The sequence below is a fragment of the Sus scrofa genome, chromosome 6 (assembly GCF_054392235.1).
Source record: "Sus scrofa isolate SSC_HxYL_T2T_F1_AM1 chromosome 6, Sscrofa_HxYL_maternal_Yorkshire_Landrace_v2.0, whole genome shotgun sequence".
NCBI lineage: Eukaryota > Metazoa > Chordata > Mammalia > Artiodactyla > Suidae > Sus > Sus scrofa.
Genome location: NC_139388.1, coordinates 168,930,154 through 168,955,004, shown reverse-complemented (window position 1 = coordinate 168,955,004; position 24,851 = coordinate 168,930,154). Strand labels below are relative to the sequence as shown.

The 24,851-nt window shown below is 50.7% G+C and overlaps 1 protein-coding gene across 1 annotated transcript; it reads right to left on the bottom strand.

The window, feature by feature from the left end:
• Positions 1-2,375: 2,375 nt before the first annotated feature.
• Positions 2,376-23,623, bottom strand: CYP4A24 (cytochrome P450 family 4 subfamily A member 24). Its single transcript, NM_214424.2, has 12 exons — positions 23,410-23,623; positions 12,543-12,684; positions 11,829-11,873; positions 11,224-11,351; positions 10,099-10,223; positions 9,574-9,728; positions 9,047-9,153; positions 8,772-8,962; positions 8,525-8,658; positions 7,560-7,624; positions 7,338-7,414; positions 2,376-3,395 (listed from the first exon to the last, which is right to left on the bottom strand). Exons 1-12 carry the CDS (start codon positions 23,584-23,586, stop codon positions 3,227-3,229), a joined length of 1,515 nt encoding a protein of 504 aa, NP_999589.2. The 5' UTR covers positions 23,587-23,623; the 3' UTR covers positions 2,376-3,226.
• Positions 23,624-24,851: the final 1,228 nt, after the last annotated feature.

Sequence of the window (24,851 nt, the reverse complement as noted above, 5' to 3'; positions counted from 1 at the left end):
TGTCTGTGGAAATGTAAATTGGTACAGCCACTGTGGAAAACAGCACGAAGGTGCCTTAGAAAGCTGAATATAGAACTACCATATATATATGACCCAGCAATCCCACTCCTGGGCATATATCCAGGCAAAACTTTCATTCAAAAGGGTACCTGCACCCCTATGCTCATAGCAGCAGCATTCACAATAGCCAAGATGTGGAAACAACCAAAAGGTACATTGACAGATGAATGGATTAAGAGTTGGGTGGTAATACCAAGAGATACAATGGAATACAACTCAGTCATAAAAAGGAAAATATAATGGCATCTGTAGCACCGTGGATGCAACTAGAGACTCTCACCCTAAGTGAAAGAAGTCAGGAAGAGAAAGACCAATACCATATGATATCACTTATATGTGGAATCTATAGTCTGACACAGATGACTCTACCTACAAATAAGAAACAGACTCATGGACATAAGAGAACAGACCAATGGTTGCCAAGGGGGAGGGGGAAGAAGAGGGATGGATGGGGAGTTTGGGGTAGGTAGATGCAAACTATTGCATTTCAGATGGGTAAGCAATGAGGTCCTGCTGTATATAGCACCGGGAACTCTATCCGGTCCCTTGGGAAGGACCATGATGGAAGATCATACAAGAGAAAGAATGTGTTCATGTGTATGACTGGGTCACTAGGCTGTACCACACAAGCCGGCCTAACACTGGAAATCAACCATACCCTAGTCAAAAATAAACATCAAAAAGCCGTGGAGATCATACATGAAAGAGCAAGGGATGGTGATACCTTCATCTTCAGGCTCTTCCATCCCTATTTCATGACTTGCTGCCCCAAGATCACATCAAAGGCCCACAGTTCAGAACGTAGAACACAAAAGATTTTTGTAAAGAATTGCTTGAACACAGCTCTCTCAGGAGCCTCCAGTTTCCTCCTGACCTGCTGCCCCACCCAGCTGAAATGTGCTTAATCCAACAGCCTCGCCCTTTGGCCAGCTTTGTGGCAAGTGATTCACACAAGCTAAGGGGCTGCAGTCTAGACGCCCGTCCAAACAAGAGGTCAGGTTCCAGGTAGCACCTGCACACAGCCCCTCCCATCCCAACATTTCTCACTCACTGGTCCTTCTCAGAGATCCACAGCCCACCCCTCCCAACCCCAGACTCGAAGTGACTAGATTTTCCTTTACTGGTTCAGCCCCTTGGTTCAGCACTAGGAGAGAAGAGAGATGAGGGACCATCATCCCACACTCTGAAAGGGACCAGGTGAAAACTCTCCATCACTTCACACCCGGGAACTTGCCAAGCTTCCTTCCCACGATGCTCCCTGGTAAACCTCGTGCCCCACGGCCTGCCAGCTCTGAGCATCCACCTGAGCCCTTCTTGGTGCAGAATGAACTAGCCCAGTGAGCTAGGAACCAGGGGACTGGGCTGAAGGTCCCAGCTGGGGTGATGTCCCTTCAGCAGGCATATGGTGGCATCACCCCACCGGAGAGGACAAAGGGAGGTCTCCTGTGGCACCGAGGGCCCTGGGCTGGGAAGGACAGGGTGGGGATCAGAGGAGGACACTTGTGCAGAACCAGTAAGAGTGCAGGGGTGCTTGAGAGACGCTGGGGGAGAGTGCAAGGGGCCTGGGGCTGGTCAGGGCCCAGGGTTGAGGGAGAATGGACCAAACCCAGTCTGAAGAGTGACCGGGTGGAAGAGGCCCCTCCTCCCTCAGGGTGGCCCAGCAGACAAGCCAGGGCTGTAGGGGCTGTCCTGTGCGGGAGGGCCCACTGGCTGGTCTCTGCCTAGGGTCTGACATCGTCTCACACTGGCCAAGACTTGTGGCCACCTGGTTGCTGCCTTGTGACAGCTGCCCACTTGTGCCACTGAGGAGCCTGCTAGCCCTATGCGGGAGGAAGGGCTGATGGGACTGGTGACACGGTCAGGCTGGGTTCTTGTCCAATCTCACTGGGAATGAAGCACTGAGCCGCTGAGCCCTCACTTGCCCCCAGGCCTGTAAGGCTTTCCTGCTCAGGAGCAGAGGGGCTCTGGCTGGGCCCCACTCTGAAGAAGGTGGTATGAGGAAGCCACCGCGGAGTAGCAGGGAGGGGTAGGCTCCTTCCTGACAGGTGACAGGTGAGGGGTGACAGGTGTGAGCTTCTCCCCTTTGAGCCTTTGGAGACGAGCCCTTTCTCCTAACTCAGCTGCATCGGGAGCCTCAGGCTCTGGGCAGGGTGTGGGGCCTCAGGGCCCCAGGGTGGGAGGTGGCAGGGGCACTGGGACAAGCTCAGCCTGCTGGGGTCCTCCCCTCCTCATCTCCTCTGTCTTTCCTCCCTTCCATTCCTTCTCTCTCTTCCATCCAGCCATCGCCTCTCAAAGGAAGACACACAGACTCCAGGTGACACTGCAAACTTTATCAGGGAGTCGGACAGAAGGGAGGCCACGTGAGGGACAAACATGTAGACCCCCAAGGCACGGGACAGATGGGGGCCCAGAGTGATGCTAGCCACCCAGGATTTGGCAGGCTGAGCAATGGCTGCCCAAGGCATCCACTTGGGATTCTCGGAGCCTCAGAATAGCTGTGTTTTCTCTGAGTGGGCCCGTGAGTCCACCAATGCCCTTATGAAAGTGCAGGTGATGTGAAGATGGACCTAGAGGGCCATTTAGAGATGGCACTGGATTTGAACATGGAGGAGCCTCCAGGCGCCAAGGAATGCAAGGACTGCAGCTCTCAAGCCTCAACAAGGCAGAGAGAGAGAGAGAGAGAGTTTCTCTCCCATCCCTATATAGGGGTCCTGCCGACATCGTTGCTGTGGTCCAGCCACACCCATTTCAGACGTCTGATTCCAGACCCATCAGAGAGTGGTTTTGTGTTGTTTTAAGTCACTAAGCTTGTTGGAACTTATTGGAGCAGCAAAAGGAAATGAATCCATGGACAGACAGAAAAGCAGAAAGGCAGAAGGACAGGGAGAGGGCAGACCGACTGGAGGACGGCAGGTGGTGGCTATTTAGGTGGACAGGCAGAGATCCGGGTGGTTCAGAGACAGATGGACAGATACACAGACAGGGAGCCTGGAGAGAGGTGAGAGGGAGAAGGGCAGAATGTCCGATGAGGCAGGAGGCAGGGCATGAAGTCGCCTTGCAGGTGGCCCAAGAGAAGGGGGCAAAGAGGCAGGGGACAGGGGAGAGGGACAGCAAGACAGGGTGGCCAGCAGGAGGCCTTCAGAGCTTGTCCTTGTCCCCCCAGCGGTTACGGGAGCTTGCGGAGCTTCAGGTGGATCCCATTTTTGGAGTTCAACACGACTTCTGGAGTGGCAATGGGCTTCCTGGAGGGATCTGGTGCCAGCTCAAAGCGGAGCAGGGTCAGGGCCACAGCCACCTTCATCTCGTTCATGGCAAACTGCTTCCCAATGCAGTTCCTGGTTCAGGGAGGGAAGAAGAAAGAAGTGCTGTCAAAGCCTGTTCTGGGCAGGGCCGGCTCGGGCCCCTGAGCGCTGGCCAGAAAGAGGGCATTCAGGGCTGTCCGAGTGACCCGGCCCGACCCCCTTTCCTAACAGGTCACACTGGTCTTGCTGCCCAGCCTTGGTCCTGTTTGCTGTCCTGATTGGGTGATTTCTATTCTTCTATCTTCCAAGTCAGTAATTTGTTGCTCTGCGTTATTCATTCTACTCTTTCTGCTCGTAAGTGCCTTTAACTCCGCTTGCATCTCCGCACGTTTTCTAGGTTTTCTTGGCCCCTCCTCATGTTTGCTAGAGCCTTTCTAAAGTAATCTGCGGTCGTGCTTATGTCTGGTCTTAATTCCTACATATTTGCTCTTAATTCCTTCAGCATTTTCACCATCTCCTTTTTGAACTCAGTGTCGATGGACTGCAGAGGTCTGCTCCATTGTTTGCTCCTTCAGGTGAATCCTCCTGCTCTTTTAACTGGGACTGGTTCCTGAGCTTCTTCATTCTGCTTACATTTTTCTTCATCTGTGAGTTTAGGGAAAACAACTCCTGTAGGCTTGGTGGGCGGTTTATATGCAAGCGCGCCCCTGGGTATTTTGTGAGAGCTTGTCCTTTATTTTTGGCTGAGGGTTTGGATGCTTGGTCTCCCTGTCCTCACTGTGCACAGGCTGTGATCTCCTTGATAAGGTGCTGTGCATGCTTCCAGGGACGCTGAGGCCATGGGCAGAGCCAGTGTCTGGTTGCTGGGCCCTTGACAGTGGCAAGGACCCGAGGGAAGATGGCACAGGCTGCTCCGGGTTGCAGGGCCCTGGGAGGTGGCACAGAGTCTCAGGCAGGTTTAGGCAATTCCCGGAGTGTTTGGCGGTGGCATTGGCAGTGGCAGGGCGGGTGCATTCCCAGGGGAGGAAGAGCCACAATACGTGGCGTTGGGTTGCAGTGCAATCCTCTGTGCCTACCTCTGAGGTGATCGGGTTGCCTGTCCACAGAGCCCTGGTGGTGGCGGACCATGCTCAGCTCTGGCTGGTTTGCCCCCATCGGCTGTAGAGCAGGCAAGAGGCACCCCGTTGCACTTCTCCCACGTAAGAGGTGCCTAGCCACCCAGAGCCCTGACCTCCAAGCATCTGCGAGTGCCCAGAGAAAGACATTCTTATGGTGGCCTGCCCCTCTTCTTCTCATCCTCCCCAGCAAGGGCACCTTGCTTCTCCTATGGGCCCAGACCTCCTCCTATTTTTTCTTGGTTGTGGCACCCTGCTGGCCAGCCCCTCCTTAGCCCCCCAGGCTGTCTGCACACAGCCAACACGAGTCCTTTCCCCAGAAGCAAACTGCCCTCTGGAGCCTGAGTGTCAGCGCCCAGCCCCCAGGGGATCATCCCAGGCTGTGGGGTGCCAGGAGGTGGTGGTGGTCTGCACGGCTTTCTCTCGGCTTTGCCCTCTTCAGTCCAGCTGTTGCACTTTTCTCTGTGACGTTGAGGTCCCTGTGTCTTGGCTGATCTCTCTGACAGTTATGTGGCTTCCGAGGGTGTGGGTTCCTCTCCTCTTTCACAGCTCCCTCTCAGGAGTGCTGGTCCCATCCTGATTCCTTTCTCTTTCTCTCTGTCTCATGTTTCCCCCTTTTGTTCTACCCACTTATGTGGAGGGGTTCTTGCCCTTTTGGGAGGTGGAAGGACTTCTGCCAGCGTTCAGCAGCTGTTCTGTGAATCGTTCAACGTGTCAACGGGCAACGTGTTTGTGGGAGCAGGTGAGCAGGACGTCTTACTCCTCTGCCATCTGGATCCTGCCCAGCGATTGTTTCTTGACTCTGAACGCTTGGAGGCAGGGCCAGGGACTCTGGCTCTGTGTTCGCATCTCCAAGTGACATGGATAGAGTAGGACAGTTAGTTATACAGGTGCTTGCCAAAGTCCCCCAGGAGGGGACCACAGATAGAGAGAAAAACCCAGGGAACTTTGGGAGAACACTGCAAGTGATTAATCGCTCAAGAGAGGCACTGGCGTGTTGTGAAATGAAGCAGAACTGATGAACTGTAAAACCATAAGTAAATACAGGAGCTACGCCTCAGGTTGGCCAGTGAAAGGTAAAAGGCCTGCATTCAAGTTCATCGAGATCATGAGCCTTGGGATCAAGGACAGGAAGTTCCGGGGAGGATGCTATTCCAAAGCAGGAGACTCTCTTTCTGGGAACCTGAGGTGAGTCAACCTATTTTAGCGTATGTTACCACCCTTCCGCAGTTGGAATAAGCACCATGGCAGTCCTGGTTGGACCTCAGAGGGTCAAGTATTCTCTTACAGGCTAGGAAGGAGGAGGGAATGCCGTCAGCCTGCGGTCTGCTAGAGAATGAGGAAGCGGAGGGTCTTTTCGCACTCGCCACCTCCTTGGATTATAAGGATGTAGCCCACCCAATCCTCGGGGCTGACCCTTCTTGCCTGGCGGCTCGTATTCCTCACAAGGGTTCTACCTTAATAAATCTATTGCTGGCCTATCACGGGGTCTCTTGATGAACTGCTCCTGCTCTGAGGCGCAAAGAACCTGAGTCTCAGTAAGTCCAATACCGGGTGAGTGATTTTATTTTTTAAAAAATTGGCTTCAAGTCCCAATCTGTTTTTAGGTTGTTTTTGTTCGAGGTATTCAGGTTTCTGAAGCACAGGATTTGGCACCCAGAGAGCGGCTTGGTAAATAGTTTTATGCTTGAATCAAGCTAAGGATGGTGAAAAAAACCTCTCAGTGAAATAAAAGTCCATGTCATTTTTTTTTTTTTTTTGTCTTTTCCTAGGGCCACAGCCACAGCCATGCCAGATCCGAGCTGCATCTGCGGCCTACAGCACAGTTCACAGCAACGTCTGGTCCTTAACCCACTGAGCGAGGCCAGGGATCAAACCCGCAGCCTCCTAGTTGCTAGTCGGATTAGTTTCCACTGCGCCACAATGGGCACTCATTTTTTTTTTTTTTTAATTCAATATTTATTCTGATCTAAGAAGTGAACAGCCCAGTACAACCCGCCCTCTAGTGACAGATTCAGTGTGTGCAGACAATGTCTACAAGGAAGGCCTGGACTCTTGATTCACACATTGACTACTTCACAGAATTATGGATGAACTTCAAACTTGTTTCGACAAATGACAAAGGTGTGGAAATTACCTTACAAATGCAAGTGTCGTATCCAAATAGAATGTAATATTTTATATTTTCTCTCAAAAGCACTTGATTGCCCTGCGTTTCCTGACTTTTCTTTTTTTTTTTTTTTTGGCCAAATTTAGGCTGTGTGAAATCTGGAACTGAAGTATATAACTCCCACTAGATACAAAGAAATTTGCTGACTGGAAAAAGTCCAAGGCTATGTGAATATTAATGTGCTGTCAAAATTTTGTTGGGAGAGAGCACAAAATAGAGAACCCTGCAGTGGGCTGGAAACTGGCTTCAAGGGGCAAGAGTCACCGTTCACGTATTTGGCTTGAACAATCAGGACAGGGAAGGCAGCTGGAAACCCAAACCCATTTATATCGCAGTGAGACCCTGAGCGTCAGATTGGGGAACGGAGCAGAAGGGGCGGTAGGCTGGATCAATAACAGGCGAAGAGAGAAAATCACCTTTAAGGTAACTGAGATTTGTGTAAAAGAAACAACTGACCTTCATATTTCATGAAAAATTCTACGGCTGAAAAGGCACACGCTTAAAGTGAGCAAACCCCCAGAACACTTTGGGAAGGCCACTGACACGGAGATGTGTCCGGCCGCTGGGAGAGTCCGGAGGTCAGGAACTGGGGGGCGTGCTCTGAAGGCCTTTTTGTACATGGACACAGCCTCCTTCTCAACACACCAACATAAAGGGCATGACGGCACGTAGCACATATGGACACAGGTGGGGACAGACGTGGGGTCACACCCAGAGACACGCTGCTGACCCAAGTCCAGAGGGGCTCACCTGGATCCTCCTGAGAAGGGCATGAAGGCATGGCTGTGTCGAGCAGAACCCGGTGCAAACCGGGATGGGTCAAACTCCTGCAGAGAGAGCACAGGGGCCAGGAAAGTGGCGTCAAACTCCTCTCAGCCACAGCGGACAAGAATCCCAGAGAAGGAAGGAGCGGGAGGAGGTGTTGCTCTGGGGACAGCATCCCATCCCTCCTCCCGGGGACCCTCCTCATACCTCTGGGTTCGGCCACACCTGCGGGTTGTGGTGAAGGCCGTAAATGGAGAGCGAGAGGGTGATTCCTGTGGGGAGGGCAGGGGGTGAGAAGACTGATGGTTCCCGTGGCAGCAGGGGTTCTGTGCCTGCACAGAAGACTTGGCAGCCGCCATGAGAGCCACTCCCCATCACTCTGAATGAATGAGGCTGAGGCAGGGGAGGTGGGCTGGAGGTGACAGAGCAGGGGATCAAAGACCAGGAGCCCGGAACCATGACCCAGCCCTGAGAGGCCAAAGACCTGGAGGCTTCCTTTTAGGAGTGACTCGGGTGACAACTCCCACTTGTCAAGTGCCATCCGGGAGCCCCTGAGGAATAAACATTGACGCATCGACTCCTCACAGCAGTCCTCAAGGAAGGCACTCCTACCCACGTGTCTAGATGAGGACCCGAGCCTCAGAGAGGCCATGCGGCAGGTCTAGGACCCCACGGCCGGGAGGTGGCAGGGCTGGGCCTCAGTCCCAGTGGGAGGTGAGCCAGTGGGTGGCCTCCAGCCATGGCAGGGCTCTCAGACCTGGTCCTCAGCTGCTGTCTGCATCCCCCTGAGGGCTCCTCAGGGACTGGCCACCTGACCTGGGGACAGTGGGTTCCCGGAGCTCCCTCATTACTTGGACCCCTTATGGAATGAACCACATCTTCCCCTGCTTTTGTCTCCTTGTCTCCCAATTCTTCAGGTCCCAGGGAAATTGAATCTGAGGGCTCGATGAGAAGACGCCATTCTAGGGCTAGCATTTGTATGCTGAACTTTTGCTGTGTTCAATTTCTATATCAAGCATTTCACCACCGCATCCTAAATAGAGAGTCAATATCAATTAACTTGAGGCAGGAATGGGTCTGCAAGTGTGGCTGGTGGGCAAGTTCATGTGGATGTCTGATCTCCCATGTTTTCAGCGAGATGCTGAGGTTAGTGGGTGTGGTGACGCTCATACCTGCAGGTAAGGAGCGTCCATCAGGGAAGGTGATGGGCTTGCTGAGCTCTCTGCTAACTCCTGGTACTGGCGGATAGAGTCTCAGGGCCTCCTTGATGCACATGGTGGTGTAGGGCATCTGGTCCAGGTGGTCCCTGAACAAAGGCCATCCTGAGGCTGGGCAGAGTTGGGGAACGGGGGAGTCTCCACTCGCTGGGGGTGGGGGGTGGGCGGTCCGTGCGGGGCTCTCCGTCTCTGGGACACTCACCAGGTGATGGAGGTGCCGTCCCCCAGGAGGCCTTGGATCTCCTCCCGACATCTCTGCTGATGCTCAGGGTGGGAGGCCAGAGCATAGAGGATCCAGGAGATGCCACTGGCTGTGGTGTCATGACCCTCGAACATGAACGTGTCCACTTCGGCACGGAGGTCGGTGTCCGACAAGCTGTTCCCCTTCTCCATCTGAGGAGGCAGGGGGAGAGTGCAGCTTTGCCCCTTCCTCTGTGCTTCTGGGCAAAGCCTCAAGCCTATGCCCCCAACACTCACTCGGGCAAGGAGGAGGATGTCCAGGAAATCCAAGTGCCTCTTCTTCCTCACGTTCTCCATCTCTCCCTGCTTTTGCAGCTGCGCCTTCCGCAGCTGGATCACTCGGTCTGTTTTGGAACAGCGGTTCCCAGGCTGAGCTGAGAGCTCCGGGGGCCAGGTATATCATCCAGGGTATCCCCACTGCCCCTCGTGGCCCAAGTTGGGTGTTGGGTGGATCAGGATGAGGGAGGGCATGGTTTGGCATGTCTGGGCTGAGACTTCCAGCCTCATGCGACACAAGCCAGGATTCCCCCATAACACAGGTCCTAGGGGCTGATGAATCAGCTGTCACCAAGCAGTGACCCATGAAAATCCCTGCACAGCACCTGCCACCCTGATATCTTAGTCCCCAGTCCCTGTGCCAAGGCGACAACCAGCGTGGCGATGTCTCAGCTGCTGAAAAGGACACAGGATACTCTCTTTACCTCAGGGACAAGGCCAGGAGTTCCCGAAGAAGGAGGGGAGAAACTCAGAACTAGAAGCGGAACCTGTGTGTTGATGGGCTATCCTGGCGGCACGGTGGTTCTTACGGCCTTCAGGGCTCAGCCTGTAGATGATGTCATTCTGGAGAAAGGCACTCTTCGTGCGGATAGAAAAGAGATTTTTGAGATCCCAAATGGCCTGGATGTAGGAGTGGGAATCCCTGAAAGGGAGAGGATGAGAGGAGACTTTACTGGTGGGAGACCTGAATTGGAGAAGGAGTAGGGCTCTAGGGGGAGGTGTCAGTCAGTGGGGACAGGCAGCACTGAGGCCGTTGTCCTTCTGCCCCACAGCCCTCCAGACCCTCTGCCCTTCACCAGTGGCCTGAGTGGCCAGGCGTCTCCCTGTGTCGGGGATCAGGATGTGTGACTGAGTCTGGGTTTGGTCTGGGCTGGAATTTGCCCGTGGTGGGGGGCTCCCTGCCGAATGATGCCTTTTGTGCTGAAAAGCATCCCGCTGTCCCAAGTGCCTGCCAGGGTGGTCCTCCCCAGCTGGTGAGAACAAGCAGCTGCCACTGCAGGTGTGTCACTGACCCGTCTGTCTGGGCGCTGCCCTGGTGGCTGAAGGCGCACTTCATGATGGTGTCCAGGGTCATCAAGGAGACGGGTCCCACGATCTCCAGACGTGGGTCCTGGGCGACGAGCTGCTCCCACTTGTCCTGTGGTGGGAGGGGGACAGTGACCCTGCTCTGCTCTGGTGCTGGCAAGGCCAGGCTCTCTCTCTGCCTCTCCACGTCTTCTGATGAGATGTCTCAACTTTCTAATGGTGTGTGTTTCTCACCTTGAGACTGTAAAGCACGTGAGTAATCTGATGGCTGTTTCAGCCCTATTACATAATTATACGGTTTGTGTGTGTGTGTGTGTGTGTGTGTAATTAACTAATTCTGTTCTCTTCTATATATTCCTAATGAGTTCCAAGTTTTAGGATCAGTCCATGATGATAACCTCCTTTTGGCAGATCTGAAAGCAGATTTTCTGACAGGACGAGGGGGGATCTTGTGTGTCCTGAGGTTGGAACTGGACATAAGACTTCCAACATCAGCAAGTAAATTTGTCAAGGCAAGAAAACGCCTAAGGGTCTATACTGGGGCCCCTAGGAATGGACACAAGGTCCTTCTCTTCCTTTCACTCATCCAGTGCTAGCTGAGGCCTGGTGGTCCACCGTCTAGATCGGAGGTGGTGTTTATCGTGGTCCAGTTCCGTGAGTGTAGACCTGGCTACATTTCCTCCCACGGGTGACTCACTTCCATTCCGAAACCCTGGCACTGAGGCCAGAGTCCTCCTGGGCAGCATCCTGGCATCTCCTCGCTGCCCCTGAGCTGCCTTCCCCAGGCCGGCCATTGCAGCTTACCCTGTGATCCTGAAGAAAGACCCTTGCTCTAGTCCACTTTGTGGAAGAGGTCGTGATTGTCAGGGAGTCGACCCTGAATTCACCACAACCATTGCTCCCAGGGCAAGGAGCAAATTGTGGATCCAAGCTGGTGCCTGGGTGCTTTTCTGTCCCATCCCGTTTGGGGGAGCCCCATTTCATAGCATGTTCTTAGCACCTCATTCTGGAGGCCTGCCTGATGGCTGCCTGAGGGACACAAATGTCTGAGGGTGGACTCTGTGAGTTGTGCCGGGGGTGAGTGTGTTCAGGTGAGACAGGGATGGACTCACCAGCATCACTTGGACAGACTTGGCCATGAGACCTACGTAGGGCTTCAGGATGTCATAGTGGAAGGCTGGGGTCAGCATCCGCCGACGCTGGAACCACGTCTGCCCATTCAACAGGAGCAAACCACAGCCTGGGTGACAGATGGGGGTGTGTGTTGGTCTGGGAGACGTGATCAGATGGGTGACCAGGGACAACTCGGGAAGAAGCAAGGGTTTTCGGAGAAGGCGCATCATGGCAAAGCAGGAAAGGCCAATATACTTCACTTCAGGAACATGAATGGCCCCCAAGCCTGGTCATCAAGCCAGAGATTAGGGCAGCTCCGAGATAAAGGTTCTGAAGATATACGAGTGCAGGTGATAAAATGACCTAAATAAAAGTCATGCTGAGAACTTTGGAGAGGCCTCAGAAATGATGCTGAAGAGGGTGAGCTTCAGGAGGACTCTCAGCACCATTTGGAAGGGTGGGGTTTGTATCAGAGACGAGACTTTATTCAGAGATGAGGGTGGTAACTCGGTGCCAGGCACCTGTTTTTCTCCACGATCCAATGAGGCAGCCCTTGGCAAACCTAACTGGTGCGGGGACTACATGTATATTTAGATGTACTTACCAATCCAGGGGATCAGCAATCTGTAGACAACAGAATTCTTGGGGTCTGAAAGGTAAGGAAGGAAAATGGAGGGGACGAAACATGGCAGGCAGCCCTAAGGCAGCTGTGGTCCAGACCAGGGCCTGCCAGCCCTTCCTGATGAATGGCAGCTGGCAGTCTGTCTCAAGCCACCTCCCACTTGCCTCCCCCGCCCCCAGTCCAGACTCTCTCTGTCTTGCTGGTCCCCGTGGGCTCAGGAAGGCAGACTCAGTGTCCCAGCAGAAGAACACCCACAGGACTGACATGGTGAATTGGCAGGAAGCATAACCTCTGTCCTCAGTGTCATAGCCTAAGACGGAATGCCATGGTTTCCCTATAATTAGCAGTGTTGTAGCCACCCCATGACCCAGGAGAGGCAAGAGGGAGACGTGCCCAGTGGAAATCAGTGTGGATGGGGATTGTCCTTCAGATCTGGCGTCATCTCAGTTTGGTTGGAAGAAAGAAAGAAAGAAGGCAGGAAAGACAGAAGACCGAAATCAGCTCCACCCAGCTGGTTAAGCTTTCACTCTGAGCAAATTCTGTTGGCGTTGGCCTGCCTTGTGGGCTGGGAGAATGTTTGGAAGAGTTGAGGCATTGATGGCTGAAGTGTCAGTCTCTCCTGGAATTTCACAGACCCAGGGCCATGCACCCAGGAGGGAGGGTTTTCTCCCATGTGGATGGGGGTTTCCCTCTCACCTGATCTCGCCAGGACCACCTTCATGTAGTCAGGGTCATAGACCAGTACCATGGCTCTTGTTCCCCACCGCCAGAGAGCACAGGCACTTGGGTATTTCTCTACCCTTTTCAGGAGGGGTGGCAGCTCGCTTTCCTCTTGAAACTGTCAGCGGGGGAGAGATAAGTCAAAAAACCCCTTCTTCTGGCTCCAGGGCTAGGGAGGAGGGCAGGAGGGCTACAGGGAGATAGGTGTGGATCTGTCAGCAGGACTAAGCCTTCAGAACTGTTTCTTATGACCTGGGCTCTGATCCAGACCTCGCTGGCTGTCCAGCCTTGTCCTAGGTCCAGATTCTGTCCCATTGTCATGAAGAGCCTTGTATGGGCCATCACCCTGTACTGCCTATAGAAACTTACATCAGGGACCGACTCCCTGGTGCTGGAAACCTTTGGAAGTCATGTGTCCGGCATTTGCATAGACTATTGATGACAATCTTGTATTACTCTGTAAGCCTTTTTCATACAGTTTGCTCTTTTAGGGAATAAAATGGATCATTTTTAAAACGAAATTTATATACTAGTTGTATTTTACCATACTCGTTGTTATATGTTTTTAATATTATCCTAGTACACATATAAATTTTTTTTCAAGATAATCATTCACTTTTTTTTTTTTGGTTCTTTTCATTAGAGTGTGTTTAGTGTTCCATTAATTTCTACTGCACATCAAATAGGCCCAGTCACACTTACATATACATTCTTTTTCTCAGACTATCCTCCGTCGTGTTTCATCACAAGTGTCTGGATTTAGTTCCCTGTGCTATCCAGCAGGATCTCATCGCTAGTCCACTGCAATGGCAATGGTTTTGCATCTATTAATCCCAGACCCCATTCCTTCTGACCCCCACCTCCTCAACCTTGGCAAGCACTGCTTTGTTCTCCAAGTGCACGAGTTTCTTCTCTGTGGCAAGATTCGTTTGTGCAGTATTTTAGATTCCAGATATAAGTGACCTCATATGGTATTTGTCTTTCTGACGTACTTCACTTAGCGTGAGAGTCTCTCGGTACGTTCATGTTGCTGCAAATGGCCTTATTTCGTTGGTCTTTATCATTGTGTATCTATACCAATTCTTCTTCTTCTCTTGTTTTACTTAATGGATTTCATTGCTTTTACAGGTTACAACAATCATCATAACCAAACCCTACAGCATGTCCACCGCCAACCCTCGGTACATCCCCCCGCCCCCCAACCTGTCTCATTTGGAAGCCATAAGTTTTTCACAGTCTGTGAGTCAGTATCTGTTCGGCAAAGAAGTTCACTGTGTCCTTCTTTTAGATTCCACATGTCAGTGATAGCATTTGCTGTTGGTGTCTCATTGTCTGACTGACTTCACTCAGCATGCTAAATTCTAGGTCCATCCACGTTGCTGCAAATGCCATTATTTCTTTCCTTTTAATGGCTCTGTCGTATTCCGCCGTGTGGAATCCTCTTTATCCACTCCTCTGTCAATGGGCATTTAGGTGGTTTCCATGTCTCGGCTATTGCAAATAGCGCTGCAATGAACACTGGAGCACACGTGTCTTTTTGAGTCATGGTTTTCTCTGGATAGATGCCCAGGAGGGGGATTGCTGGATCAAATGGTAGTTCTATGTTTAGTTTTCTGAGGAATCTCCAGACTGTTTTCCACAGTGGTGGCACCACTTTACATTCCCGCCAACAGTGTACTAGGGTTCCTTTTGCTCCACACCCTCTCCAGCCCTTCTTGTTTGTAGACTTTTGGATGATGGCCATTCTGGCCAGTGTAAGGTGGTACCTCATCGTGGTTTGGATTTGCATTTCTCTAGTAATGAGTGATGTTGAACATTTTGTCATGTGTTTTTTGGCTGTCTGTGTGTCTTCTTTGGAGAATTGTCTGTTTAGATCTCCTGCCCATTTTCTGATGGTGGTGTTTGTTTTTTTGGTATTCAGCTGCAGGGGGTGTTTATCAATGTTTGGAGATGAATCCCCTGTCGGGTGATTCATTTGCAAATGTGTTCTCCCATTCTGTATGCCACATCTTCTTAATCCATCCATCGGCCAAGGGCCATGGAGGTTGTTTCCATGTCTTGGCTATTGTGAATAGCGCTGCAGTGACCCTACGGGTGCACGTGTCTTTTTCATGGGAACTTTTGTCTGGAAATGTGCCCAAGCGTGGAACTGCTGGGTCATACGGTAGTTCTATACTGGGTTTTCTTTTTTTTTTTTGTCTTTCTTTTTTTTTTGTTGTTGTTGTTGTTGTTGTTGCTATTTCTTGGGCCGCTCCCGCGGCATATGGAGGTTCCCAGGCTAGGGGTTGAATCAGAGCTGTAGCCACCGGCCTACGCCAGAGCCACAGCAACGCGTGATCCGAGCCGCGTCTGCAACCTACACCACAGCTCACGGCAACGCCGGATCGTTAACCCACTGAGCAAGGGCAGGGACCGAACCCGCAACCTCATGGTTCCTAGTCGGATTCGTTAACCACTGCGCCACGACGGGAACTCCTATACTGGGTTTTCGGAGGAACCTCCATGCCCTCTTCCATCGTGGTTGTCCCAGTTTACACTCCCACCAGCAGTGTAGTGGGGACCCTTTTCTCCACGCCCTCCCCAGCGTTTGTTGTTTGTTGTCTTGTTAATGATGGCCACTCTGACTTGTGTGAGGTGGTACCTCAGAGTCGTTTTGATTTGCATTTCTCTAGTAATGAGTGATGCTGAACATTTTTTCACGTGCTTGTTGGCCGTCTGTATATCTTCTTTGGAGAAATGCCTGCTCAGGTCATTTGCCCATTTTTCAGTTGGGTTGTTGGTTTTTTTGTTATGGTTGAGTTGTCTAAGTTGAGTGTCTATTTTAGAGATTAATCCCTCGTCAGTTGGATCCTTTGAAACTATTTTCTCCCATTCCTTAGGTCGTATTTTTTTTTTTTTAGTATGGTTTCCCTTGCTGTGCAAAACTTGTCCATTTGATTGGATCCCAATGGTTTACTTTTGCTTTTATTTCTGTTGCTTGGGAGTCTGACCTAAGAAAACATTTGTATGGTTGATGTCAGAGAATGTTTTGCCTATGTTCTCTTCTAGGAGCTTGACGGTGTCTTGTGTTATGTTTAAGTATTTAGTCCATTTTGAGTTTATTTTTGGGCATGACGTGAGGTTGTGTTCCAGTGTCATTGATTCAAAGGGGCTGTCCATTTTCCCCAGTACCACTTGCTCAAAAGACTGTTTCCCGCCCCCCATTTTCTTTCTTTCTTTTTTTCTTTGTTGTCTTTTTAGGGCCCCACCCACGACTTAGGGAGTTTCCCAGGCTAGGGGTCAAATTGGAGCTGAAGCTGCAGGCCTACACCACAACCACAGCAACACAGGATCGGAGCAACGTCGGCGACCTACACCAAAGCTCACGGCAGCGCCGGATCGTTAACCCACTGAGTGAGGCCGGGGACCGAACCTGCATCCTCATGGATGCTGGTCAGATTTGGTTCCCCTGAGCCACAGTGGGAACTCCTTTCTCCCAATGTATAGTCTTTCCTCCTTTGTTGAAGATTAATTGGCCGTAGGGCTCTGGGTTAATTTTGGGGTTCTCTCTTCTGTTTGACTGGTCAGTATGTCTGTTTTGGCACGAGTCCCACACTGTCTTGGTGACTGTGGCTTTGTAATATTGCCTGAAGTCTGGGAGTTCTGCCTCCTGCTTGGTTTTTGTTCCTTAGGATTGCTTTGGCAATTCTGGGTCTTTTATGGTGATACAAATTTTTGGATTGTTTGTTCTAGTTCTGTGAGGAATGTCACGGATAATTTCACAGGGATTGCATTGAACCTGCAGATTGCTTTGGGTAGTATGGCCATTTTAAAGATATTGATTCTTCGAGCCCAGGACCATGGAATATCTTCCCATGTCTTTGGATCCTCTTCAATTTCCTTGATTAATATTTTATAGTGCTCAGCCTATAAGTCTTTCACCTCCTTGGTCAGGTTTGTTCCCGGGCATTTGATTTTTTGGGGTGCAGTTGTGAAAGGTATTGTATTTGGGTATTCCTTTTCTAATATTTCATTGTTAGTATACAGAATGTTCCTAGCATTCTGTATTCTGTGCTAATTCTGAATGTTGATCTTCCATCCTATTACTTTGCCGAATTCATTGATCAGTTGGAGTAGATTTTGTGGGGAGTCCTTAGGCTTTCTGCGTGTAGTATCATGTCATCTGCATACAGTGACAATTTTACCTCTTCTTTTCCAATTTGGATAGCTTTTATTTCTTCTGTTTGTCTGATGGCTGTGGCTAGGACTTCCAGCACTATGTTGAATAAGAGAGGTGAGAGTGGGCATCCTTGTCTTGTTCCAGCTTTCAGTGGGAAGGTGGAAGGGGCTCAGCTTTCCCCCACTGAGCGCTATATTTGCTGTGGGTTTGTCACAAATGGCTTTCATTATGTTAAGGTATGTCACCTCCATACCCACTTTGGTAAGAGTTTGTTTTGTTTTTGTTTTCTTTTTTCTTTTATCATGAATGGATGCTGGGCCTTTTCAAATGGTTTTTCTGCGTCTCTGGAGATGATCATGTGGTTTTTGACTGTCCTTTTGTTAATGTGGTGTATGGCACTGATTGATTTGCATGTGATGAACCATCCTTGTGAAAGTGGGATGCATCCCACTTGTTCCTGGTGCGTGATCTTTTTTGTATGTTGTTGGATTTGGTTAGCTCAAATTTTGTTGAGAATGTTTGTGTCTGTATTCCTCAAAGCTATTGGCCTGCCATTTTCGTTCTTGGTAGTGTCTTTGTCTGGTTTTGGTATTAGGGTGATGGCGGCTTCATAGAATGTCTTTGGGCGTGTTCCTTTTTCTTCAAGCTCTTGGAAACGTTTAAGAAGGATGGGTATAAGTTTTTCTTTTTACGTTGGGTAGACTTTGCCTATGAAGCCATCCAGTCCTGGTGTTTTGTTTGTAGGGAGTGTTTGTCGTCCATTGTTCATATTCAATTTCGTTTCTAGTGATTGGTTCCGTTCAGTTGGTCTGTTTCTTCTTGATTCAGTTTAGTGGGTTGTGAGCCTCTCCAAAGTTGTCCATTTCTTCTAGGTTGTCAAATCAGTTGGCCTGTAATCGTTCACAGTATTCTCTTACGGTTTTTGGTTTTTCTGCAGTAACCATGGAGATTTCTCCTTTTTCATTTCTTCTTTTGTTTCTGTGGGTTTTTTCGCTCCTCTTCTTGGTGCGTCCGGCCAGAGGTTTGTCAATTTTGTGCTCCTTTTCGAAGAGCCAGCTCTTGTCTTTTGTTGAGTTTTTTCTACTGGTTTTTGAATCTCTATTTTATTGGTTTCCTTCCTTCTGCTGACTTCAGGTTTTGTTTGTTCTTCTTTTTCTGATTGATCTAGGTGGTGGGTTAGGTTGTCGATTTGAGATTTTTCTTCTTTTCTGAGGAAGGCCTGTGTCACTATGCACTTCCCTCTAAGCACTGCTTTTGCGGAATCCCATAGATTTTGAATGGTTGTGTCTTCATTGTCTTTTGTCTCTCGAGGTATTTTTTTAATTTCCTTTTTGATTTCCTCATTGACCCACTGGTTTTTAGCTGCATGCTGTCAGTTGTTTTTTCTCCTTTCTTTTCCTGTGGTTGCTTTCTAGTTTCATGCCCTGGTGATACATCAGAGAAGATACTTGAAAGAACTTCTGTAGTCTTCAATTTGTTGAGGATAGTTCTCTGCCCCGGTATGCGGTCAGTCCTTAAGAATGTTCCATGTGCCCTTGAAAAAAGACTATTCTGACTTTTTGGGTATGTAATATCCTGAAAATGTCCACTAAGTCTATCTTTCTATTGCATCGCTGAGGATCTCTGAAGCCTTCTCGATTTTCTGCCTAGAGGATCTGTCCACTGATGTGAGTGGGGTGTTAAAATCTCCTGCTATGGTTGTATTCCCATCCATTTCTCCTTTTTTGCCTGTTAGTATTTGCCGGATGTATCTGGGTGCTCCTATATTGGTGGCATATGTATTGAAGGTTGTAACATCCTCCTCTTGCATGGATCCTTTTATCGTCAAACAGTGTCCTTCTTTGTCCTTCTTTCTGACTTTCACTTTGATGTCTGTTTTGTCTGAGTATTGCGACTCCTGCTTTCCTGTCTTGTCCATTGGCATGAATTATCTTCTCCCATCCCCTCACCGGCCACCTCTATGTGTCCGTTGCCCTTAGGTGAGTCTCTTGAAGACAGCATACTGTAGGCTGTTGCTGTTTTATCCAATCTGCCATGCTGCGTCGTTTGTTTGGAGCATTCAGACCGCTGGAGTTCAAGGTAATTATTGATAGGAATGTATTTATTGCCATTTTAAACCTTGTTGATTCTAGGTTTCTCCTTTGTTCCTTTCCTTTTTTGGCTGGGTGATTTCCTTTTATTTTACGGTTTTGTCCTTTTCTGTTTAGTTTTTGTGAGTGTAATGTGGTTTGGATTTGTGGTTGCCCGGTTTTTCCAGTATGTTAACCCCCTCCTCTATCTGCTTGCTTAACCCGACAGTCATATAAGTTCAAATATATTATTTAAAAAAGAGTCTAGATGTTCTTGCTTTCCTTCCCCACGGTCTATGATTTTGAAGTTTGATTAACCCCTTCGTGTTTGTCCTTCTCCTGTCCCTTGTCCCTTTCGTAGTAGGTTATCTTTGTCTCCCTTCAGATCTGTGTGCTGGCTTATTGAGGTGACTGCGTTCCCATTGGGATTTCCTCCCTCCCATTTCTTTGTGCTTCTTCTTTAGTCAGAGAAGCCCTTGCAGTATTTCTTTTAGACTGGGTTTAGCACTTCTTTACTCTTTTAGCTTTTGTTTGGTGGAGAAGTTCTTTCTTTCTCCTCCTATTCTACACGGTATTCGTGCTGGGTAGTTTGTTCCAGGCTGCATATTTTTCCCTTTTAGAACTTCGAATATATCTTGCCATTCTCTTCTGGCCTATAGCGTTACTGTAGAGAAATCGACGGATACCCTTACGGGGGTTCCCTCAGAGTTAAGACTTTGTGTTTCTCTTGCTGCCTTTAGAATCCTCTCTTTCCCTTTAACTTTTGCCGTTTGTTATTCTATTATGTCTTGGTGTGGGCCTTTTTGAGTTCAACGTCTTTGGAGCCCTCTGTGCTTCCTGTATCTTGGTAACGGTTTCCTTTAGGTCTGAAAAGTTTTCAGACATGATTTCTTCACATGTGCTTTTAATTCCCTTTTCTTTTTTCTTCTCCTTCTGGAATTTCTATCATGCATCGATCGGCCTGCTTTATATTATCCCATGGATCTCTTATATTGCTTCATGACTTCTCATTTGGCTTTCTGTCTGCTGTCCTGACTGGGTGATTTCCATTATTCTATCTTCCACGTCACCGATTGGTTCCTCTGCACTATTCCTTCTGCTTTTTAGCGACCTTAGCTCAGTTGGCATCTGTGCAAGTGAATTTTGTAATTTTCCTTGGTTCCGCCTTGTATTTTCGAGTTCCTTTCTAAAGTAATATGCGTTACTGCTTAGATCCACTCTTAATTCTTGATACTCACCCTTGATTCCTTCAGGATCTTCACTATCTCCCTTCTCAACTCAGTGTCTCCTAAGCTGCAGAGGTCTGTTTCCTTGTTTGTTGCAGTGCCCAGAGTGTTGGACAGTGGCAGCAGCAGGGTGGGTGTGTTCCCAGGGGAGTGAGAGCAACAACAGGTGGTGGTCGGTTGCGGTGCCCTGTGTTTTTGCCGACCCCTGAGGTGACTGGGGTGCAGGTGGAGCCTATTCCCAGACCCCTATGGGGGGCAGGCCAGGCCTCCTTCTGGTTTCTGAGATGACTGCTGTAATGTGTCCCTGCCACATGTAGTTCACACAAGAGGCACTGTGTCGCCCTTAGCCTCCCCGCTTCCCTTAGCTCACCCAAAGATGCCTGGCCACCCGTGGCCCACACAAGAGGCCCCCAGCCTCCTGTAGCCTGAGCAAGCAGATTCTCTCCATCCATAGCCTGAGCCAGTGGCACCCCACCCTCTGAGAGTCTGCGTGTGAGCAGGGAAAGACATCCCTATGGCGGTCCACCCCTCCTCCTCTCACCCTCCCCAGCAATGGCGCCTTGCTTCTCCTGCAGGTCCAGATCTCCTCCCGGGTTCCCTCGGCTGTGGCATCCACTCCCCAGCCCGTGGCACAGTGCTCCCTGGCCCCTCAGGCTGTCTCCACACAGCCAACCCTGGTCCTCTCCCGGGAACTGACTTTCAGAGACTGAGTCTCAGCACCCAGCCCCCGCCCGAGTGTCTCAGGCTGTGCCATCTGGGGCGGTGGTACAGATGGTCTATGCAGCCCTCACTCTGCTTTGCCCTCCTCAGTCCAGCTGCTGAGCTTTTCTAGGCGGCTCTGAGGTCCCTCCATCTCGGCTTATCTCCCCGTTGGAAAGGTGTCTTCCCATGACGTGGGTTCATTTTCCCTTTAACAGCTCCCTCTCAGGATTGCTAGCATCCTCGTGATTCCTTCTCTCGCTCTCCCTCTCGCTCTCTTTTCTTTTCTTTTACACAATATGTGGAGGGTTCTGTGCCCGTTTGGGAGGTTTACGTTCTTCTGCCAGCGTTCAGTAGATGTTCCGTGTGAATGGTGGCACGTGTAGATGTGTTTTGGGTTGTGTTTGTGGGGGAAGGTGAGCACGACATCTTACTCCTCTGCCGTCTTGATCCCTCCTACCATAAATGTTTGTTTATAATAAATTATGTTTAGGATGTATATGGCTAAGTGAAAAAAAAAATCCCAGTAGTCACGTGTGTGTATAAAGTTATTTTACTTTATAAGCGTCTAGGCAGTTGTAGGACAGAATCTGTATGTATACATATGAGAAGGGTGTTGATTTAAGATTTTGATGTATGGATTTCTTTTTTTCTATTCGCCTGCACCTGCAGCCTATGGAAGGTGCCAGGCTAGGGGTTGAACTGGAACTGTAGTTGCAGACCTGTGACACAGTTGCAGCAGTACTAGATCCTTAACCCAGTGAGCAAGGCCAGGGATAGAAGCCTCACACTCACAGATACTGTGTCAGGATTTAACCTGCCGAGTCGCCACTGGAAATCTTGATATGTTGCTTTTCATCTTATTTTCACTTACCAACAGCCAGCAGCTTTTGTGCAATTGCCCCTGCCTTCAGGAATCTTTTGAAACGCCTCCGTGTAGTTCACAAAGGCCTTTGCTTTCTGCCTCTCCCTTCTCTAGCCTTGCCTCCTGACACCCTGGCCATTGCACAGGCCCCGCCACTGGGTTCCCAGAGATGCCGCTGCCCTTGCTCCGTGGTGGCTCAGTCTGCTCTCACTTCGGCGCCTCTGCCCACGTTGTTTCTGCTGCGTGGTGTCCCCAGCCTCTTTGCCACAGAGCAACTGCCTCTCTTCCACTTCTGAGACTCAGCTTTGTCTCTTGCCCTTGGCATTCTCGTCCCCAGGGGGGCCCGGACAGCTTCCATTTCACGGGCTTCTATGTACCCCACAGCCACTCCCTGCCCACTGGAGTGCCCACGCTCCGCCTGCATCCTCTGACAGTCAGGACTTCCCAGCTCTGAGGCAACCTGCCCTCCTGGGGGCCAGGTCCCTTCGTCGAGCACATATTTATTGAGGGTTGACTCCGTGCCAGGCCCTGGTTTGTGGCACTGATTTAGGCTGTGGCTCTAGATCCTTGTCCGTCTGCATCCCCCAGTCTCGTGGAGGAGACAGAAGGATCAAGAGGCCGTGAGAGTAGAGGATCATGAAGGGGTGACGGAAACCAGACAAGGCCACAGGGTTCACGGAGCAGAGTTCCAGAGGCTGGAATGCACAGGCAGGTGGGGAGGCCCCTGAGCATCTTGGGGTGGAAGAGGTTAGGGAGGGGAAGGAGGGATGGACCGGGCCAGTGCCTCGGCTTGGCAGCTTCCAGTTCCCGTCATGGCTCCACTCTGCTGTCATCACGCTGCCTGGAAAGAGGGGCCTCTGCTCCCTGCAGTCCCTGATCTCCCCCTACCATTTGTTTAATCCACCAACCCTCGGTGAGCCTCTCTCCGTGTGGCCCCTTTCTCGACCAGGCCAGTGCTGCCCGAGCTGGGTGGGTGGGCGCTGCCCTTCCTCAGCCTGCAAGCTCCTCCTTTCCCTCCTTTCTGTCACTGCACACAGTGGCCTGACGGCCCTCTGGGCCAGGCTCTGTGCTGGGTCCAGGGGCTGAGGTATTACTTGCTTTGCGGCAAGAGCTCGGAGTCCAGGGAAGGCGGAGCCCAGGTGGGCGATTACGCAACTCAGATGTTATTTGTCCCTCCCTGACGCCATCTTGGAATCCTGGCTCACGTGTGCCAGCAACTTATGAGACTTGAAGTTCTGAAACTGCTGTGTGGAACATCTCTGAGTCTTAGGAAGCTAAGCCTCCTTGTCCCTACAGCTTATTGCACCTCCAACAAGCAGCTGAGCCTGGTCCCTGAGAGCTGACAAGTTTTCAGATTGCTGTCTGTTGTCTCCAGGGACAATGAGGCAGAGGGCGGGATCCTTCAGACAAATGTCTGGGCTCCCAGGCAAGCTCAAGGCAGAGAGTACGGCATGGTAACCCTGGGGCAGGGAAGCCTCTAGAAGACTGTTCTGTGAGAAGAGCTGAAGCTGCTGAGCCTGAAGATGGAGAGACTCGGGAAGGAAGAGCCATTGTCCTCAAAGGGCAGGGCTGCCGGGACAGCCTGCAGATGCACCGAAGGAAGGAGTGTGTGACAGAGCCGAGGACACCAGCCCAGGGTCCTGTGAGCGAGGGAGCTGCCCGGACTGGGATGAGGAGCCACGACCTGAGAGGTGAGCTGGCTTCTTACATGGGGCCACCTGCTAACAAACACGAAACTCTGTCCCTTTGACTTGCTGGCCGTGACCATGCTCCGAGAGTGCCCGGCCCTCCCTGCCCTCCCACTCCCGGGTCCCCTCTTACCTACCTCCCTGCTGTGTCCATAGAGCCAGTGGGAAGGAGGGGACGGGAACTGCTGGAGGGCTTTGAGCAGCCACTGTCTGTGCAGGTAGAGCTGTGCTGCCTTGAGGAGAAGCAGCAGCAGCCCGAGCAGGGAGGCCACCTGCAGGAGCCCAGAGGCACTGGCCAGGGCAGGGACCGTCATGGTGCACGGGCTTCTGGATGGCTGACTGTCCCTGACTGGGGCTGACCTCCCCTGAGCATCCAGCCTAGTCAGGGAGGATGGCCCCGCCCACCTGGGGGAGGGTGGTGAGGAGGGTAGAGGTCAGAGCTGGGCCTCCAGATATGCTAACTATGGAGGAAATAGTGTGCGCAAAGCTTTGTCCGCGAGAGGGACAAAGGCCGTGCAAAACCCACTTTTCCTTCTCCACATCACTCGCCAAAGAGTTCATGAGCATCTGCAACCTGCCAGGCAGTCGGCTAGGTGCTGGGACACAGCTGCGAGCAAAGCAGACATGAACTTTGCTTGACTCCCACACATTCACTGGCTCATTTGCCCTACGTGCAGTAGGTGCGGTTACCTCTATCGTTATCCCCATTTCAGAGGTCAAAACCCATTTCAGAGAGGAGAGGTGATGTAGCCAGAGGAACACGGCCTTTGAGAGTCCCAGCTGAAATCCTTGAGCTCGCAGCCCTTCTCTGTTGGACCTCAGACTGCCAGCCTCAGCTGCCTCTGCCAGGTCCCCCCACGGCTTGTCCAAGTCCACTGTGTGGTGGTGTCCTGGGAGACTGTGCCAGTGGACGGAGCTCTGGGCTTGGAATCAGGAGCCCCAGCCCCAGGGCAGCCTCACCACACATGCAGCTAACAACATGTACTCTCTGAGCCTCCGTTGCTCCTTTGAAAGATGGGATGCTAATTCATTTCCTGTGTACCTCCTGTGACTACTCATTTATTCATTTGTTCATTCACTGAGGAAACATTTCTTGAGCTCCTGGTCTACAGGTCAAGGCAGAAAACACCAATAGTACCATACAAGTGTTAAGGCTTGTGCTTGAATGATGAATTGTGACCAGGCCCACTAGAGATGGAAAAAACTCAAAAAAAAAAAAAAAGAAAGAAAAGAAGAAGAATTCTCCTTGAAGTGTGAATAGGCATTCAAGAGGTAGAGAGTGTTGCTAGAAGGATGGGCTCTTAAAAAATTCGTGGAGATCATATATGAAAGGGCAAGTGATGGGGAAACCTTCATCTTCAGGCTCTCCCACCCCTACTTCATGACACTCCTTCCCCAAGATCAAATCCAAGGCCCATAATTCAGAATGAGAAACAAAACCTTCATGAAGATTTACTTGAAAACAACTCTCTCAGGAGCCTCGAATTTCCTGCTGACCTGCTCCCCCACAAAGCTTAACTCGGCTTAACCCCACACCCTCCCCTTTGCCCGACCTCGGGACGCGTTATTCATAAACAAC

Coding starts and splice junctions, on each gene's coding strand:
- CYP4A24 (NM_214424.2), bottom strand. CDS start 23,586: ATGACGGTCCCTGCCCTGGCCAGTGCCTCTGGGCTCCTGCAGGTGGCC. Junction 10,224..11,223: donor AGTCTGTCCAAGTGATGCTG/GTGAGTCCATCC, acceptor CTCCCACCACAG/GACAAGTGGGAGCAGCTCGT. Junction 9,154..9,573: donor GATAGCCCATCAACACACAG/GTTCCGCTTCTA, acceptor GTTCCAAAACAG/ACCGAGTGATCCAGCTGCGG.